A 16,587-nucleotide genomic window follows, 5' to 3' on the forward strand; every position below is an offset into this window, starting at 1 on the left:
CTGATGACATGTAAGGTGCTGTATAATTCCAAATCCTTTCTTCCTTCTCCACTGCCCAGTCCCAGAAATGGAATCCAAATGCTTGTACAAAACTGGCAACAGTATCAGACTGGCGCAGAGTAAAGTAGAGGCTTTGGCACCAAGCACTAAAGGAGATGTCAAAGCCTCCATGCGTCACCATGGAAACTGTCGTCTCTGAAGATTTCCCCAGTCAACGCTCCACTGAAAGATTTGACAAACTGCAGGAGGGAAATAAACAATACAGATATGGAAGTACAGACTGTGAGGAAAGATCGGGGGGAGGTCAGGAGCTGAGGAGACTTCCAGCTCTCTTCTAATTCCCTCGCTGCTGCAGAAAATGGCACCAGAATACGTGAGTCTTCAGGAGCCATTGCTGACAGGGCTCTGAGGCCTCGACACGGAGTAGGGATGTCTGCTGCTGACTCAGAGAGAGCTGGTCCCATTTTTGCACTCAGGAAGGCATGGCCATGGTTTGGAAAGTCTCCTAGCACCTCAAGTTGAAACAGGACGGCATTTATTGCCCAACCCTAGAAGCCCTTGAGAAGGTGGTGGTGGGCCTTCTTCTTGAACCGCTGCAGTCCGTGTGGTGAAGGTGCTCCCACTGTGCTGTTAGGGAGGGAGTTCCAGGATTTTGATCCAGCGACAATGAAGGAACGGAGACATATGTCCAAATCGGGATGGTGTGTGACTCAGAGGGGAATTTGGAGGTGATGGTGTTCCCATGCACCTGCTGCCTTTGTCCTTCTAGGTGGTGGAGGTCGCGGGTTTGGGAGGTGCTGTCGAAGAAGCCTAGACAGCAAGTGTTGACTCTGTTCAGCCACTGAAGCATAGCAGCTAAGCCTCATCCTCTTCATCCACTTCCAGTCAGCTTTTCCAAGCTTTGTGTTATCGGCATTTATGCAGCGCCTCTCACGACCTCAGGACATCCCAAAGCGCTTTACAGCCAATTAAATACTTTTGAAATGTAGTCACTGTTATAATGTAGGAAACACGGCAGATAACTTGAGCATAGCGAGGTCCCATAAACAGCAAAGTGATAAATGACCAGACAATTTGTTTTAGTCATGTTGGTAGAGGGATAAATATTAACCAGGACACCGGGGAGAACTCCCCTGTTCTTCTTCGAAATATTGGCCGTGGGATCTTTTACGTCCACCTGAGAGGGCATTGGGGGGCTTGGTTTAACGTCTCATCTGAAAGACGGCACCATCGACAGTGCAGCACTTCCCTCAGTACTGTACGGCGAGTGGCAGCCTAGATTTTGTGCTCAAATCTCTGGAGTGGGACTTGAATCCGTGGCCTTCTGACTTACCCTTTACGAATCCACGTTGGCTCTCTCTGATCAGCTCATGTTTGTACAAGTGTTCAGTCACTCTGTCCCTTTGTCTCGGCGCAGGAGAGCTTGCTTAAAGCCTCCCATGGGTGAGCACACTAGTTTCTTTCACACACTTACCGGCAGAAGAGGAACTAATACTTTTTTGAATTATTTACACACAAAGTACTTTTAGTGGCCTTCCTATCACTATTTCAGATCACCGTGATATCGAGCCCCTGGACAACCACCTCGTCTCAACTCCCTGCGATGTACTTCTATCTGAGTTATCCTTATCTCCATCGAACAGGACTTCTCCAGTTAGCTCAGCACAGCGTGCTCACACTCAGAAAGCCTCCCCCCATCTCCCTCTTGTGCCTCATTAAACTTCTCCAGTCAGTAGTTTCACCACACAGCCCAGGAAGGTGCCAGGTTCCACCCTCTGTGCCCAGTTAGCCAATCTGGTGTGTGGCTCAGTGGGTAGCCACTCTCACCTCTTGAGTCAGTAAGTCATGGGTTCAAGTCCCACTCCAGAGACTTCAGCACAAATATCTAGGCTGACACTTCCAGTTTCCCTCACGCAGCACACACATGAAATTCCCCAGTTGCCCTTGAGAAGGTGGTGGTGGGCCTTCTTCTTGAACCGCTGCAGTCCATGTGGTGAAGGTGCTCCCACAGGACTGTTAGAATCATAGACTCATAGAATTATACAGCACAGAAGGCGGCCTTTTGGCCCATCGTGCCTGTGATGGCTCTTTGAAAGAGCTATCCAATTAGTCCCACTCCCCTGCTCTTTCCCCATTGCCCTGCAAATTTTCCCCTTCAAGTATTTATGCAATTCCGTTTTGAAAGTTACTATTGAATCTGCTTCCACCACCCTTTCAGGCAGCGCATTCCAGATCATAACAACTCTCTGCGTAAAAAAAAATTCTCCTGATCTCACCTCTGGTTCTTTTGCCAATTACTTTAAATCTGTGTCCTCTGGTTATCGACCCTTCTGCCACTGGAAACAGATTCTCCTTATTTACTCTATCAAATCTCTTTATGCTTTTGAACACCTCTATCAAATCTCCCCTTAACCTTCTCTTCTCTAAAGAGAACACCCCCAGGTTCTCCAGTTTCTCCACGTAACTGAAGTCCCTCACCCCTGGTACCATACTAGTAAATCTCCCCTGCACCCTCTTTAAGGCTTTTACATCCTTCCTAAAGTGTGGTGCCCAGAAATGGACACAATATTCCAGCCTAACCAGTGATTTATAAAGATTTAGCATAAGGAGTTCCAGGATTTTGACCCAGTGATGATAAAGGAACGGCCGATATATGCCCCAGTCAGGACGGTGTGTGACTTGGAGGGGAACTTGGAGGTGATGGTGTTCCCATGCACCTGCTGCCCTTGTCCTTGGAGGTCACAGGTTTGGGAAGTGCTGTTGAAGAAGCCTTGGCGAGTTGCTGCAGTGCATCCTGTAGATAGTACACACTGCAGCCACGGTGCGCCGGTGGTGGAGGGAGTGGATGTTCAAGTTGGTGGAGGGGCTGCCAATCAAGTGGGGATATAATTTACTGGGAGCTGCTCTCGCTTCATCGCTGTAACTTTGCCGGCACAGATAACAGTGGCAGAGCAGGAGCAGCTCCAAGGAAACTCCTGGGCATTATGATCTGGGAAGTGCAGGGGTCTTAATGTAAAATTTAGCTAGAATTCCCACCCTAAACCCCTGCGATTCTCCCCTCCCTCTCCTCCTTTCAGACCCTTGTAAAACCCACCACTTTGACCAAGCTTTCAGTCACCCCTCCTAATATCCCCTTCTTTGGTTCGATTTCCATTAGTCATAGAATCTTACAGCACAGAAGGAGGCCATTCGGCCCTCCATGCCTGTGCCGGCTCTTCGAAAGAGCTATTCGATTAGTCACCACTCCCCCCTGCTCTTTCCCGATAGTCCTGCAAATTTATGCTTCTGCGAAGCGCCTTGGAACTTTTTTTTGCATTGACTGCGCTATATAAGTTGTTGTATCATTCAGTTAGTAGCTGCCCAGAGGTCCTGTTTAAAACAGACCCAAATGACGACAGACTGTGATTATTAAACATACCTGAACTGTAGAATGAAGCTCTCCTGGAGTGAAGGGAAACACAGAACAGATGGCAAGAAGCTGGCCTTTTTTCCTGGGCTTACAGTGTCTGGATTCAGTAATGCGCTAAATGCATATTTGGAGAGGGAAGCGACTGATGGATATAAGAGGGACAGGGGTGTACGATCTCATCAATATGTTGGGATGGACCTGATGGATTGAAATGGTCTTTTTGGGTCATGTAAACATCAACAACAACAACTTGCATTTATATAGCGCCTTTAACGTAGTAAAACATACCAAGGTGCTTCACAGGAGCGCTTATCAAACAAAATTTGACACCAAACCACATAAGGAGATATTAGGACAGGTGACCAAAAGTTTGGTCAAACAGCTAGGTTTTAAGGAGCGTCTTAAAGGGGTAGAGAGAGGTAGAGAGGCGGAGAGGTTTAGAGAGGGAATTCCAGATCTTAGGGCCTAGGCAGCTGAAGGTACGGCCGCCAATGGTGAAGCAAAGAAAATCGGGACGTGCAAGAGGAACGCAGAGATCTCGGAGGATTGCTGAAGGAGGTTAGAGAGATAGGGAGGGGCGAGGCCATGGGGGGATTTGAAAACAAGGATGAGAATTTTAAAATCGAGGCGTTGCCGGACCGGGAGCCAATGTAGGTCAGCGAGCCCAGGGGTGATGGGTGAACAGGACTTGGTGCGAGTTAGGATACTCGGTGATGGAGTGGATATGGGGTCGGAAACTCAGCTCAGTCAAACAAGACGCCAAGGTTGCGAACAGTCTGGTTCAGCCTCAGTCAGTGGCCAGGGAGAGGGGCGGAGTCGGTGGCTAGGGAAGGGAGTTTGTGGCAGGGACCGAAGACAATAGTTTCGGTCTTCACAATATTTAATTGGAGGAAATTTCTGCTCATCCAATATTGGATGTCGGACAAACAGTGTGACAAATCAGAGGGAGTTGAGTGATGATGGTGAGGCAGAGCTGGGTGTGTGGAATCTGATGTGTATTCGGATGATGTTGCCGAGGGGCAGCATGTGGATGAGAAATAAGAGGGGGCCCAGGATAGATCCTTGGGGGACTCCAGAGGTAACAGTGCGAGAGTGGGAAGAGAAGGCATTGCAAGAGATTCTCTGGTTACGACGGATAGATAGGAATGGAGCCAGGAGAGGGCAGTCCCACCCAGCTGGACAACGGAGGAGAGGTCCATAAACCTTCCCTAACCTAGTTTAATACATTCTCTGCTCATGGTACGTCTCTCCTCTATGTTGCAGAAACCAAACGCAAACTATGGGTTCCTCCATCTCTGGCCTCTTGTGCATCCCCCACTCCCTTTGCCCCACCATTGGCGGCCATGCCTTCAGCCGCCTAGGCCCTAAGCTCCAGAATTCCAGAGGGCAGGGCGGTTAGCTGTGACTAGTTACAGAGGCTGGGGGGTCAGCTGTGACTAGTTACAGAGAGCGCGGTGGTTAGCTGTGACTAGTTACAGAGGGTGGGGGGTTAGCTGTGACCAGTTACAGAGGGCGGGGTGGTTAGCTGTGACCAGTTACAGATGGTGGGGCAGTTAGCTGTGACTGGTTACAGAGGGCGGTGGGGTTAGCTTTGACTAGTTACAGAGAGCGGGGCGGTTAGCTGTGACTAGTTACAGAGAGCGGGGGGGTTTAGCTGTGATAAGTTACAGAGGACGGGGGGGTTTAGCTGTGATTAGTTACAGAGGGTGGGAGGTTTAGCTGTGATTAGTTACAGAGGGTGGGGTGGTTAGCTGTGACTAGTTACAGAGGGCGGGGCTGTTGCTATGACGAGTTATAGAGTGCAGTGGGGTTTAGCTGCGACTAGTTACAGAGGACGGTGGGATTAGCTATATCTAGTTACAGAGGGCGAGGCAGCTAGCTGTGACTAGTTACAGAGGTCAGTGGGATTTAGCTGTGACTAGTTACAGAGGTCAGTGGAATTTAGCTGTGACTAGTTACACAGGATGGTGGGATTAGCTATATCTAGTTACAGAGGGCGGGGCAGTTAGCTGTGACTAGTTACAGAGGGTGGGAGGTTTAGCTGTGATTAGTTACAGAGGGCGGGGTGGTTAGCTGTGACTAGTTACACAGGGTGGGGGAGTTAGCTGTGACTAGTTACAGAGGGCGGACCAGTTAGCTGTGACTAGTTACTGAGGGCGGTGGGATTTAGCTGTGACTAGTTACAGAGGACGGTGGGGTTAGCTGTATCTAGTTACAGTGGGCGGGGCAGTTAGCTGTGGCTAGTTACAGAGGGTGGGGGGTTTAGCTGTGACTAGTTACAGAGGCTGGGTCGGTTAGCTGTGACTAGTTACAGAGGGCGGAGCAGTTAGCTGTGACTAGTTACAGAGGGCGGAGCGGTTAGCTGTGACTAGTTACAGAGGGCGGAGCGGTTAGCTGTGACTAGTTACAGAGGACGCTGGGGTTAGCTATGACTAGTTACAGAGGACGGACCAGTTAGCTGTGACTAGTTACAGAGAGCGGGGTGGTTAGCTATGACTAGTTACAGAGGGCCGGCCGTTAGCTGTGACTAGTTACAGAGGGTGGGGTGGTTAGCTGTGACTAATTACAGAGGGCGGGGCGGTTAACTGTGACTAGTTACAGAGGGCCGGCCATTAGCTGTGACTAGTTACAGAGGGTGGGGGATTAGCTGTGACTAGTTACAGAGGGTGGGGTGGTTAGCTATGACTAGTTACAGAGGGTGGGGGGATTAGCTGTGACTAGTTACAGAGAGCGGGGCAGTTAGCTGTGACTAGTTACAGAGGGTGGGGGGGTTTAGCTGTGACTAGTTACAGAGGCCGGGTCGGTTAGCTGTGACTAGTTACAGAGGGCGGAGCAGTTAGCTGTGACTAGTTACAGAGGGCGGAGCGGTTAGCTGTGACTAGTTACAGAGGACACTGGGGTTAGCTGTGACTAGTTACAGAGGACGGACCAGTTAGCTGTGACTAGTTACAGAGAGCGGGGTGGTTAGCTGTGACTAGTTACAGAGGCCCGGCCGTTAGCTGTGACTAGTTACAGAGGGTGGGGTGGTTAGCTGTGACTAATTACAGAGGGCGGGGCGGTTAGCTGTGACTAGTTACAGAGGGCGGGGGATTAGCTGTGACTAGTTACAGAGGGTGGGGTGGTTAGCTATGACTAGTTACAGAGGGCGGGGGGATTAGCTGTGACTAGTTACAGAGAGCGGGGCAGTTAGCTGTGACTAGTTACAGAGGGCCGGCCGTTAGCTGTGACTAGTTACAGAGGGTGGGATGGTTAGTTATGACGAGTGTTATTGGTCACTTGTTTCATTGTCTTCAGGGGTCAGGGAGGAAATTCCCAGAGTTTTTTTTTCTTAAATTGGCCTACGGTTCTTTTCTATTTTTGCCTTTCCCAGGAGAATGTGTGTCTGGGGTGGAGGGGTGGGGGGAGTTGATGCTGAATGTACGCTACACCATGTCTGGGTGGGAGTTATCTGGATGGACCAGTTAGTCTTTCCTTCATTTTTTGTATGTTCATAATATCTGACTATAAATGGGAAGGAGTGTGTGAGAGGGTTAATCCCCTCCACTGGGAACAGGTTACCCGGTGTCTGACTATGAATGGGGAGAGGTGGGTAAGAGGGTTACTCCCCTCCACTGGGAACAGGTTACCCGGTGTCTGACTATGAATGGGGAGAGGTGGGTGAGAGGGTTAATCCCCTCCACTTGGAACAGGTTACTTGTGTCTGACTGTGAAGGGGGAGAGGTGGGTGAGAGGGTTAATTCCCTCCACTGGGAACAGGTTACCTGTTGTCTGACTGTGAAGGGGGAGAGGTGGGTGAGAGGGTTAATCCCCTCCACTGGGAACAGGTTACCTGGTGTCTGACTGTGAAGGGGGAGAGGTGGGTGAGAGGGTTAATTCCCTCCGCTGGGAACAGGCTGCCCAGTGTCTAACTGTGAATGGGGAGAGGTGGGCGAGAGGGTTAATCCCCTCCGCTGGAAACAGGCTGCCCACTGTCTAACTGTGAATGGAAAGGAGTGGGTGAGAGGGTTAATCCTATTCACAGACTGCCTGTAAATGGGAAGGAATCAGTGAGAGGGCTATTCCATTCCTCTGGGAACAGGATGCCTGTGTAAATGTGAGGTGTTAGATGAAAACGTTTCCTTGTCAGAACCATTGTCTAGAGGGATTTTCTTTATTACATCTGACATCCGTTTATCTTTTGATGCCCTGGTGTAAATGTTTAATCAGTCCGTTAACATCAGACAGTTAGCACGATCTAAAATATGCAGTTAAACTGAACTCAGGCTGAACTCAGGCTATAAAAAGGCCTGGTTCAGCGCTCCTGTCTTTCATTAACCTGAGCGAGTATCACCAGACAGAAAGGAACCCGACCTGTACCAGATTGTCTGTGGGACTCAGCTGGGACAGAAGGCACCATTTACTCTGTACGTAACCTGGGCTGTACCTGACCTGGGAGTGTTTGATGGGACAATGTAGAGGGAGCTTTACTCTATATTTAAACAGTGCTGTACCCGACCTGGGAGTGTTTGATGGGACAGTGTAGAGGGAGCTTTACTCTGTATCTAACCCGTGCTGTACCCGACCTGGGAGTGTTTGATTGGACAGTGTAGAGGGAGCTTTACTCTGTATCTAAACCGTGCTGTACCTGCCCTGGGAGTGTTTGATGGGACAGTGTAGAGAGAGCTTTACTCTGTATCTAACCCATGCTGTACCTGACCTGGGAGTGTTTGATGGGACAGTGTAGAGGGAGCTTTACTCTGTATCTAACAGTGCCGTACCTGCCCTGGGAGTGTTTGACAGAACAGTGTAGAGGGAGTTTGACTCTATATCTGACCCGTGTTATATCTGATCTGGGAATGATTGATGGGACAATGCAGAGGGAGCTTTAAATTTTAAAAAGGGAAATAACTTATTTTTAACCCGATTTGAGCTTTAAATTCTCGGAGGATCACTCTGTCCCTCCACAGACAATGATGACAGAGTATTGCCTCTTTAAGACAGTATTCAAATTGCCCTCTTCAAATCAAGTTCTATGTATTATTCCAATGATTCGCGAAATATTCAGGAGTCTCGGACTCAGCGCCCTGAGTTTGATCTGCCTGTGTTACGAGAGGATCTATTTCAGTTGGCGGGACTATGTAAATTATTAAAATCCGCTGGCATTATAATTTCATTATTCTTGGCAACTTTTCCTTTTTCATAGAGTATGTATTACAGGTCTCTACCGGGTGTGACATGTATTACAGATCAATGCACACAGTGTGACATGTATTACAGGTCTCTGTACCCGGTGTGACATGTATTACAGGTCAACCCACACAGTGTGACATGTATTACCAGCCTTTATACCCGGTGGGAGATGTATTACAGGTCTCTGTACCTGGTGTGAGACGTATTACAGGTTTCTGTACCCGGTGTGAGTTGTGTTACAGGTCTCTGGACCCGACGTGAGATGTGTTACAGGTATCTGTACCTGGTGTGAGACGTATTACAGGTCTCTGGACCTGGTGTGAGACGTATTACAGGTCTCTGGACCCGGTGTGAGACGTGTTACAGGTCTCTGGACCTGGTGTGAGACGTATCACAGGTCTCTCTACCCAGTGTAACATGTATTACAGGTCGCTATCTGGTTTGACATGTATTACAGGTCAACCCACACAGTGTGACATGTATTACCAGTCTTTATACCTGGTGGGAGATGTATTACAGGTCTCTGTACCTGGTGTGAGACATATTACAGGTCTCTGTACCCAGTGTGAGTTGTGTTACAGGTCTCTGGACCCGGTGTGAGACGTGTTACAGGTCTCTGGACCTGGTGTGAGATGTATTGCAGGTCTGTGTACCCGGTGTGAGATGTATTACAGGTGTCTGTACCCGGTGTGAGATGTATTACAGGTGTCTGTACCCGGTGTGAGATGTATTACAGGTGTCTGTACCCGGTGTGAGATGTATTACAGGTGTCTGTACCCGGTGTGAGACGTATTACAGGTCTCTGTACCCAGTGTGAGTTGTGTTACAGGTCTCTGGACCCGGTGTGAGACGTGTTACAGGTCTCTGGACCCGGTGTGAGATGTATTGCAGGTCTGTGTACCCGGTGTGAGATGTATTACAGGTCTCTGTACTCGGTGTGAGATGTATTACAGGTGTCTGTACCCGGTGTGAGATGTATTACAGGTGTCTGTACCCGGTGTGAGATGTATTACAGGTCTCTGGACCCGGTGTGAGATGTATTACAGGTTTCTATACCCAGTGTGAGATGTATTACAGGTCTCTGTACCCAGTGTGAGATGTATTACAGGTCTCTGGACCCAGAGTGCGGTGTATTACACGTCTCTGTACCCAATGTGAGATGTATTGCAGGTCTCTGTACTCGGTGTGAGATGTATTACAGGTCTCCGGTCCCGGTATGAGATGTATTATGGGTCTCTGGACCTGGTGTGAGATGTATTACAGGTCTCTGTACCTGGTGGCTGAAAATGCTCAAAAAACCTACCACTTCGTGACCGTGTGGTCATTTATCACACGACTGTTTGTGGGATCTTGCTGTTCTCAAATTAGCTGCCCTGTTTTTTACACTACAAAAGTCTCAGGTGGGAGTGCAGCAATGCTGTCTTTTGTTCGGCTCAAAGTCCTCCTGCCCCTCCCAGAAAACGTCGATTACTCGGAGTAAGATAGCACCCGGAGTTATTCTCTTCGTAGGCAGCAGATCGTGCCTTTCAAAATTGGTTAAAAGTTGCATCTGGGACTAAAAAGTGTGCAGTGATACATGAGGGTAATTTAACAGCTCAGTCCTGTATGGTGAAGCTTAACGACGCCAATCATGGCTTGGAAAAGAGCAGCCACAGAGTAATTAGCGGCAGTGATGGATTGATAGCAATGTGACAGGAACCTCCGCAAATCGTGCATTTAAAGCAAGTGTGGGTGACACACTTCTCCTCATGCTGCTGTCACTTCAGGGCCGCAGTCACACTTAGGGACCGTCCCTCAACACATAATACTCCCCCTCACACTGCTGTCTCTTCAGGGCTGCAGTCACACATAGGGACAGTTCCTCAACACATAATACTCCCCCTCACGCTGCTGTCTCTTCAGGGCCTCAGTCACACTTAGGGACCGTCCCTCAACACACAATTCTCGCTGTCACGTCAGGGCCGCAGTCACACTTAGGGGCCGTCCTCCAACATGCAATATTTGCCCTCACACTGTTGTCACTTCAAGTCCGCAGTCACACTTAAGGACTGTCCCTCAACCCACAGTACAACCCCTCACTCTGCTGTCACTTCAGGTCCATAATCACTCTTAGGGACCGTCTCTCAACATGCAATACTCCCCCTTGCTCCACTGTCACTTCAGGTTCGTATCACACTGAGGTACCGTCCCTCAACATATAATACTCTCCCTCGCTCCTCTGTCACTTCAGGTCCACAGTCACATTTAGGGACTATCCCTTAACACTTAATGCTCCCCCTCACTCTGCTGTCACTTTGGGGCTGCAACCGCACTTAGAGATTGTCCCTCAACACACAGACACTTCTCCTCGCTCCGGTGTCACTTCAGGTCCGCAGTTACACTTAGGATCTATCCCTCAATACGCAGTACACAAACAGTTATTTGCTGTCACTTCAGGGTTGTGGCTAGATTTAGAGGCCGTCCTTCAATTCCCAAGCGCGCCCTCTCCTTGTCTATCAGATATCCGGTTAAGCCCATCAGCGGGGCTTCTCAGCTCCTCTGTCTGATGTCTCGCAGCTCACAGCCGGTCACCATGATAGCTCTCCCTGCTTAATGCCCGTGCAACCAACTGCCCATCATCTCTTCCCCTGGTGCTGTATATCTGTGTAATGGTTGAGTGCCCTGTCACATTATCCGTACCACAATTTGTCTGGGCATATGAAATATACTCACATGGAGTCACACATGACTCAGTGTGCACCCCAACTAACCCAGATATCTCAATTACACAGAAGATAGTAATATTGTATAGTTATATCTAGTTATAATACTAAAAGTTGTGTGTCGGTATGACTACGTAAATGTAGTGGTGTTGGCTGTGGCTCAGTGGGCAGCCCTCTTGCCTCTGAATCCAAAGATTGTGGGTTCAAGTCCCACTTCAAGGACTTGAGTGCAAAATCTAGGCTGATACTCCCAGTGCAGTATTGAGAGAGTGCTGCACTGTTGGAGGTGCCGTCTTTTAGATGATTGTTAAACCGAGGCCCCGTCTGCCCTCTCTGGTGGCAGTGGCACTATTTCGAAGCAAGAGCAGGTGTCCTGGCCAATATCAACCAACATCACTAAAAACAGATTATCTGGTCATCGTAACATTGCCGTTTGTGGGATCTTGCTGTGTACAAATTGGCTGCTGCTTTTCCCTACATTACAACAGTGTCTACACTTCAAAAAAGTGCTTCATTGGCTGTAAAGCGCTTTGGGACGTCCTGAGGTCGTAAAAGGTGCTATTAAATATGAGTTCTTTCTTTTGTTCAATGGTGAGGGGGCAACTTAGTTGAGTCGGTTCATCGCACATCTTCCAGAGGAGTCGTTGGGTAATGGGAACCCCAGCTGATTCTCACCACCTTCATCTTCCTCAGCACCAACAGGGTTGAGATCAGCCTAACTCAGCACAGGGAGAGAACCTAGGCTGCTTGGTTTGGGCCTTTGGCAAATATTTTTTTCCCAGCTGATAGACAGACACATGGCTGGTTCTGGCGAGCCTGTCAGCAGGTCCCGGCCACTGATAATTTGTCCAGAAACTTGAAAAAAACACGGACTTCCTCGCCGGTTGCGAAGTGCACTGTCTGGAGTTCGGCACTGAGCCATGCAGATTCCAGGTTCCATCTCTGGTCTGTGCTGGGACACGAAGCTCATATAGAAATGACGGGCAGGGAAAGACAAGCTGGTCCATCAAGCCTGCCCCACACTCCTGATGGCTGGAGCTTTGTGACTAGATTCTTCCTTCTCCTCCATCCGCAGCCAAGGTAATCTCCTGGGAGAGGCAAAACACCCAGAGAAAAAAGCCAGGGCCAGTAAGGGGGAGAAAACTCTGGAAAATCCCTCTCCAACCCCCATCCCCCATAGGCGATGGAAACCAGACCAGGTGATCTCATCAGGATCATTCATCTCAGCCAGGGCAGTTAGGGAACTAGAATTGGCCTCAGTGATCCCTCAATTAGAAAGGGTTGGGGGAGGAAAAATCAACCAGAGTTCCTGCACCTGATTATACTATCCAGTGACCCCCCCACACCTTGTTGGAAAGTACTGCATGGACATCAGCTGAGGACAGTATCAGGATTAGTGGCGATGGCTCCCTATGGCTCGAGCCATCTGCCAACACTCAGTGTCTGGGCTCACCAATTGGGCAAGGCACCAGAAGGTGATTACAGCCTGCTTCACAGTAGCCCAGCAAGAGCTACAAGTGTCAGCTGTGTCTCAGTGGGTAGCACCCTCGCCTCTAAGTCAGAAGGTCATGGACTTGAGCACAAAATCTAGGCTGACACTCCCTAGTGCCAGTACTGAGGGAATGCTACAGTATCAGAGGTGCCGTCTTTCGGATGAGGTGTTAAACTGAAGGCCCTGTCCACCCTCTTGGGTGGATGTAAAAAATCCCATGGCCACTATTTCAAAGAAGAGCAGGGGAGTTCTCCCTGGTGTTCTGACAGTAGACTCTCCAGGCAGAGCGAATGGCCGGGCCCTTGAAGTTTGATGTACCTGCGGCAAGCCCGTGAACCTCCGCCATTACCGTGTGTGGCGTGATTCAGTGCCCAAGTACCGTGAGTTTGAAGGAAAATCTGAGGAGCTGAAAATGGTGGGTGTATCTGAGAGATCCCAAATCGCTTGGCTCCACAGAGCGCCGGCCTTTGCCTGGCCAGGGACCCCCTGCAAACATTTGGTTTGAGGATGCCTACATTTTATTAGGTAATGATACTAAATAATACCCACCTAATCTGGTGTCAAATCCGCACAAGTACAATTGTAAAAAGGCCATAGAAAGAAAGAACTTGCATTTATATAAAGCACCTTTCACGACCTCAGGACTTCCCAAAGTGCTTTACAGCCAATGAAGTACTTTTGAAGTGTAGCCACTGTTGTAATGTAGGAAACCCGGGCAGCCATTTTGCACACAGCAAGATCCCACAAACAGCAATGAGATAAATGACCAGATCATCTGTTTTATTAGTGATGTTGGTTTAGGGATAAATATTAGCCAGGACACCGGGGAGAACTCCCCTCCTTTTCTTCAAAATAGTGCCATGGGATCTTTTATGTCCACCTGAGAGGGCAGACGAGGCTTCAGTTTAAGGTCTAATCCAAAAGACGGCACCTGTGACAGTGCAGCACTCCCCCCGTACTGCACTGGTAGTGTCAGTCTGGATTTTGTGCTCAAGCCTCTGGACTGGGGCTTGAACTCATGAACTTCTGATTCAAATCTCTGGAGTGTATAAAAAAATAGTTGACAAAATGATCAGGGATTAGCTGTTACCATTGTGTAGTGATCCTTTCACTGTTTGCCCCACTGGGCCTAGAGCAATTGTATGATCCTAACCCTGCCCGGCATTAATTATCCTTTTAAAGAAACATCTAAATGCATATTTGTGTTCACCTATCTCTCCTACCTCCCCCCCCCCCCCCGAGATGCCTGTAACTTTAAGAGCAGTGGAGGGTGGGGGAGTAAATTAAATTGATTTGGAACTCGCTGCCTAGCAACGCAGCACTCGCAGAGTTAAAACTCGGAGAGGAAGTCGTGGTTCAGAGACGGTTTGATGCACATTAATAGAGGATAACCTTTAGAATTAGACCATGCATCGTGCATCCGGCTGCTGTGATGCCCACAGCAACAATGCTCAAAATGCACTGTATTCTAATGAAGTTCAATTTCCTTCAGCAATAATAAAAGGGGGAAAACATTTGCAAAACATCCCCCATGTTGCCCAAGCAATATTTAATCTACTCGGATTAATAGCACTGTGATTCTCACAGCCTCCAGTCTCTCGTTCAATGGGCTGGAAATGAATTTTGATAAGCCCTGTTTGTGTTTGTGTGTGTTGTGGATAAGCAATGAGGGCCAGTCTGTGTTTATGCTGAGCGGGGTTAAATCTACTCAAATCAGCCAGCACATCAGAGAGAAAGACAGAGAGAGAGAAACAGTGATCGAGAGAGACGGAGAAAAAGATAGAGAGAGACAGACCAGAGAGACGGAGGCAAAGAGCCATAGAGAGATAGAGACAGAGAGGCAATCAGAGACAGCGAGAGACAGATAGACAGAGCCAGACAGACAGAGAGACAGAGTGATAGAGAGAAAGAGAGAGAGACAGACAGACAGAGGGAGCCAGAGAGAGACACACAGACAGACACAGATAGACAGAGAGAGAAATCTGGCCATTGCAATTATCTGCCAAAACCTTGCGCTGGCAAAACGCATCCCAATCGCCTCCAGTCACACTGCAACGCGATTGTAAATTCTCCTCGCAAATGACACACTATCTCAAAGCACGAAATTATACACCGACCCAGCATTTATCTCATTGCATTTTTCCTGAGATATAGACAGGGTATTTTGCAAGTGGAACTGACCTGGGTGCAAAGCCAGTGAAATCTGCAAAATCGCGCGAAATGCAGGTGATAAAACTTGCTTGTACTTTTAATGTTAAAATGTTCCCCACTGGCTGCTAATCGATAGCCACTTCCCCCCCCCCCCCCCTCCTACCCTCAAACGCATGCAATTTGTTATTTTGTAATACAGGGATTATTATTTAATGAACAAGGCTCTGTTTTAAACTCCCCCCCCCCCATTCCCCTCTCTCCCATATACCTTGCTATCATGGTAGATCAGTTGCAACTCGTAGTCCCGAAGAATGTCGCTCCGGTTGTTGACATCACGCAAGGCCATCAGGGCAGCTGGAAGGCAGGCTTGACCACCCGGCCAGCCCCCGCTCATGGGGAACAGAGCTCCGATGTACAGGGTCTGCTTGCTGCCTAAAGAGAGGGGGAGAAGGATGAGCGCAAGGAGCAAGAGACTTCTCCGTGTCCGGGCCATTGTTCGCCGATTGTTCAAGTCGGTTGCCCCCCCCCACCACCACCCCGGCCCCTTAAAGATGCTCAGAGTCCCCGGTACATCGTCCTCGTCCTCACGCTCGGAAGCCCAGCGATACGAACAGCAGCAGCAGCAGCAAGCTCCATCTTACTGCAGTCAGCAAGCCTGGTGATGTCACTCATAGCATCCACACACATACACACACACACTTACACAGATTTATACTGACACAGAGACATCACTCCCTCATGTACATGGATTGATACAGACAGCGACATGCACCTGCACATACAGATATACACACAGGTCCACACACACAGATCCTCACAAAGCACTCGGGTATATATGCAGACAGACATTCATCCTCATACATAACGCACACACACAGATACACACATATATACACAGATACACACAGATATACTTACACACGGATACACACACATACACACAGGTACACACAAATATAAGCACACATACACATACGCACACAGATACGCGCACATATACACACAGAGATACACACGCAGAGATACACACACATATACATGCGCACAGATATATACAGACAGATATACACTCACACTGATACACACAGATACACACATAAATACACACACAGACATACACACACACACATACATACACACAGACATTCACAGACAGGTATGTACACACATACACGCACACAGATATATACACAGCTCTACAAACACAGACACACACATACAGATTATACACACTAGGAGATTGATACAGAGACACAGACATACATGCATACATAGAATTACATAGAATTTACAGCACAGAAACAGGCCATTTGGCCCAACTGGTCCATGCTGGTGTTTATGCTCCATTCGAGCTTCCTCCCACCTTAATTCATCTCACCGTATCAGCATATCCTTCTATTCCTTTCTCCCTCATGTATTTATCCAGCCTCCCATTAATGCATCTGTGCTATTCGCCTCAACCACTCCATGTAGTAGCAAGTTCCACTAACGACTCTCTGGGTAAAGAAGAAATACGGGCACAGTAGCCTAGAAATTATTGTCAGCAAAATTAGTGGGTGAATACTTAATGCTGCTGATATGATTCCTCTGTCTCTGCTATTTTAACACATTTATCTTAAATGAGTGAACACCTCCATAAATAAGAGTAAAATAAGAGGAATGTC

General features: G+C 48.5%; 1 protein-coding gene across 2 annotated transcripts in view; it reads right to left on the reverse strand.

Annotated features, from left to right (window-relative positions):
• Window positions 1-15,464, reverse strand: part of LOC137305183 (gamma-aminobutyric acid type B receptor subunit 1-like) — a 72,017-nt gene extending 56,553 nt beyond the window's left edge. For both annotated transcript variants that reach the window (XM_067974006.1, XM_067974005.1), the window contains exon 1: window positions 15,192-15,464. In XM_067974006.1, the coding sequence (XP_067830107.1) occupies window positions 15,192-15,416 (225 nt within the window). In that variant the 5' untranslated portion in view covers window positions 15,417-15,464. The remainder of the gene's footprint in view (window positions 1-15,191) is intronic.
• Between the last annotated feature and the right edge of the window lie 1,123 nt (window positions 15,465-16,587).

The sequence above is a fragment of the Heptranchias perlo genome, chromosome 39, assembly GCF_035084215.1.
Source record: "Heptranchias perlo isolate sHepPer1 chromosome 39, sHepPer1.hap1, whole genome shotgun sequence".
In the NCBI taxonomy this organism is placed as follows: Eukaryota; Metazoa; Chordata; class Chondrichthyes; order Hexanchiformes; family Hexanchidae; genus Heptranchias; species Heptranchias perlo.